The sequence below is a fragment of the Otolemur garnettii genome, unplaced genomic scaffold, assembly GCF_000181295.1.
Source record: "Otolemur garnettii isolate 467f Iridium unplaced genomic scaffold, OtoGar3 scaffold00217, whole genome shotgun sequence".
Lineage (NCBI taxonomy): Eukaryota > Metazoa > Chordata > Mammalia > Primates > Galagidae > Otolemur > Otolemur garnettii.
This window is the reverse complement of record NW_003852612.1, coordinates 1,508,728-1,509,568: the sequence shown is the minus strand read 5'-3', so window position 1 is coordinate 1,509,568 and position 841 is coordinate 1,508,728. Positions and strand designations below refer to the sequence as shown.

The 841-nt window shown below is 50.4% G+C and overlaps 1 protein-coding gene across 1 annotated transcript in view; it reads left to right on the top strand.

Moving 5' to 3' along the window:
- Nucleotides 1–628: 628 nt before the first annotated feature.
- FAM170B (family with sequence similarity 170 member B) overlaps nt 629–841 on the top strand; it is a 2,424-nt gene continuing 2,211 nt past the window's right edge. Inside the window, exon 1 of the mRNA XM_012812657.1 lies at nt 629–823. Within this exon, the coding sequence (XP_012668111.1) occupies nt 724–823 (100 nt within the window). The 5' untranslated portion in view covers nt 629–723. The remainder of the gene's footprint in view (nt 824–841) is intronic.

Genomic DNA, 841 nt, shown 5'->3' with positions numbered 1-841 from the left:
GGCGTGGGGGTGTGGAGGGCTGCGGAGCCTGAATGAGGTCAAGGTGCAGACCTGGATCATGAGGAGGAGGTGAGATTTTCCAGGTAGAAAGTAGGGCCGTTTTGAAGCTGCTGGTGCCTGTATGTATGTAAGCATATGTGTGGCTGTGGGAATCTGATGTGAGTTTGTAGCAACGTATGAGTGTGTGGATGTGTGTGAAGCTGCGTGTGTTATGTGTCTATGTGTGTCTGAATATACACATGTGAATTTCTGTGTATGTTTGTTATTGTGTCTGAGTGTCTGTGTGTGTTCATGTATGTCCCAGTGTGTGTACCGGAGTGATCGTGTATGTGTGTTTATGTGTGTGTGAGTGTATGCATGCTTATGTGTGTGTTTGTGTATCTTCATGTGTGTGTACGTCTGTGTGTATGTGTTTGTGTCTTTATGTGTATGTGAGTGTTTAAGTGTGTGTCCCTGCTAATACCCAAGACAGGAAAGGTCTCAAAAGGAAATGAGGTAATGTTGGGAAGCCTCTCCTGGCATCCAGGCAGGGGCTCTGTCCTTGCCATGGGTCACAGAACAGACCAGTGTCACTGATGAGGTCACAGAAAGAAGGCAGGATCCTAGTGACCACGGGAAGCCAGTGTCCACTTTGGCTGGCGCCAGCTGGAGGCTTCAGCACAGCCCAAGCTAACTCCCATCCTGCAGCTGGAGTACCTGGACCCTGGACGCTGGTTTCAAATTATGAAACGCTACCTCGCGGACCACAGGGGAGAAGAGCCATCAACCGTGGGGACCACTCTCAGCTTGACCAGCCCTGAGTCTACTGAGGAGAGCTGGACAGGTGGGTCAACAGCAAGGG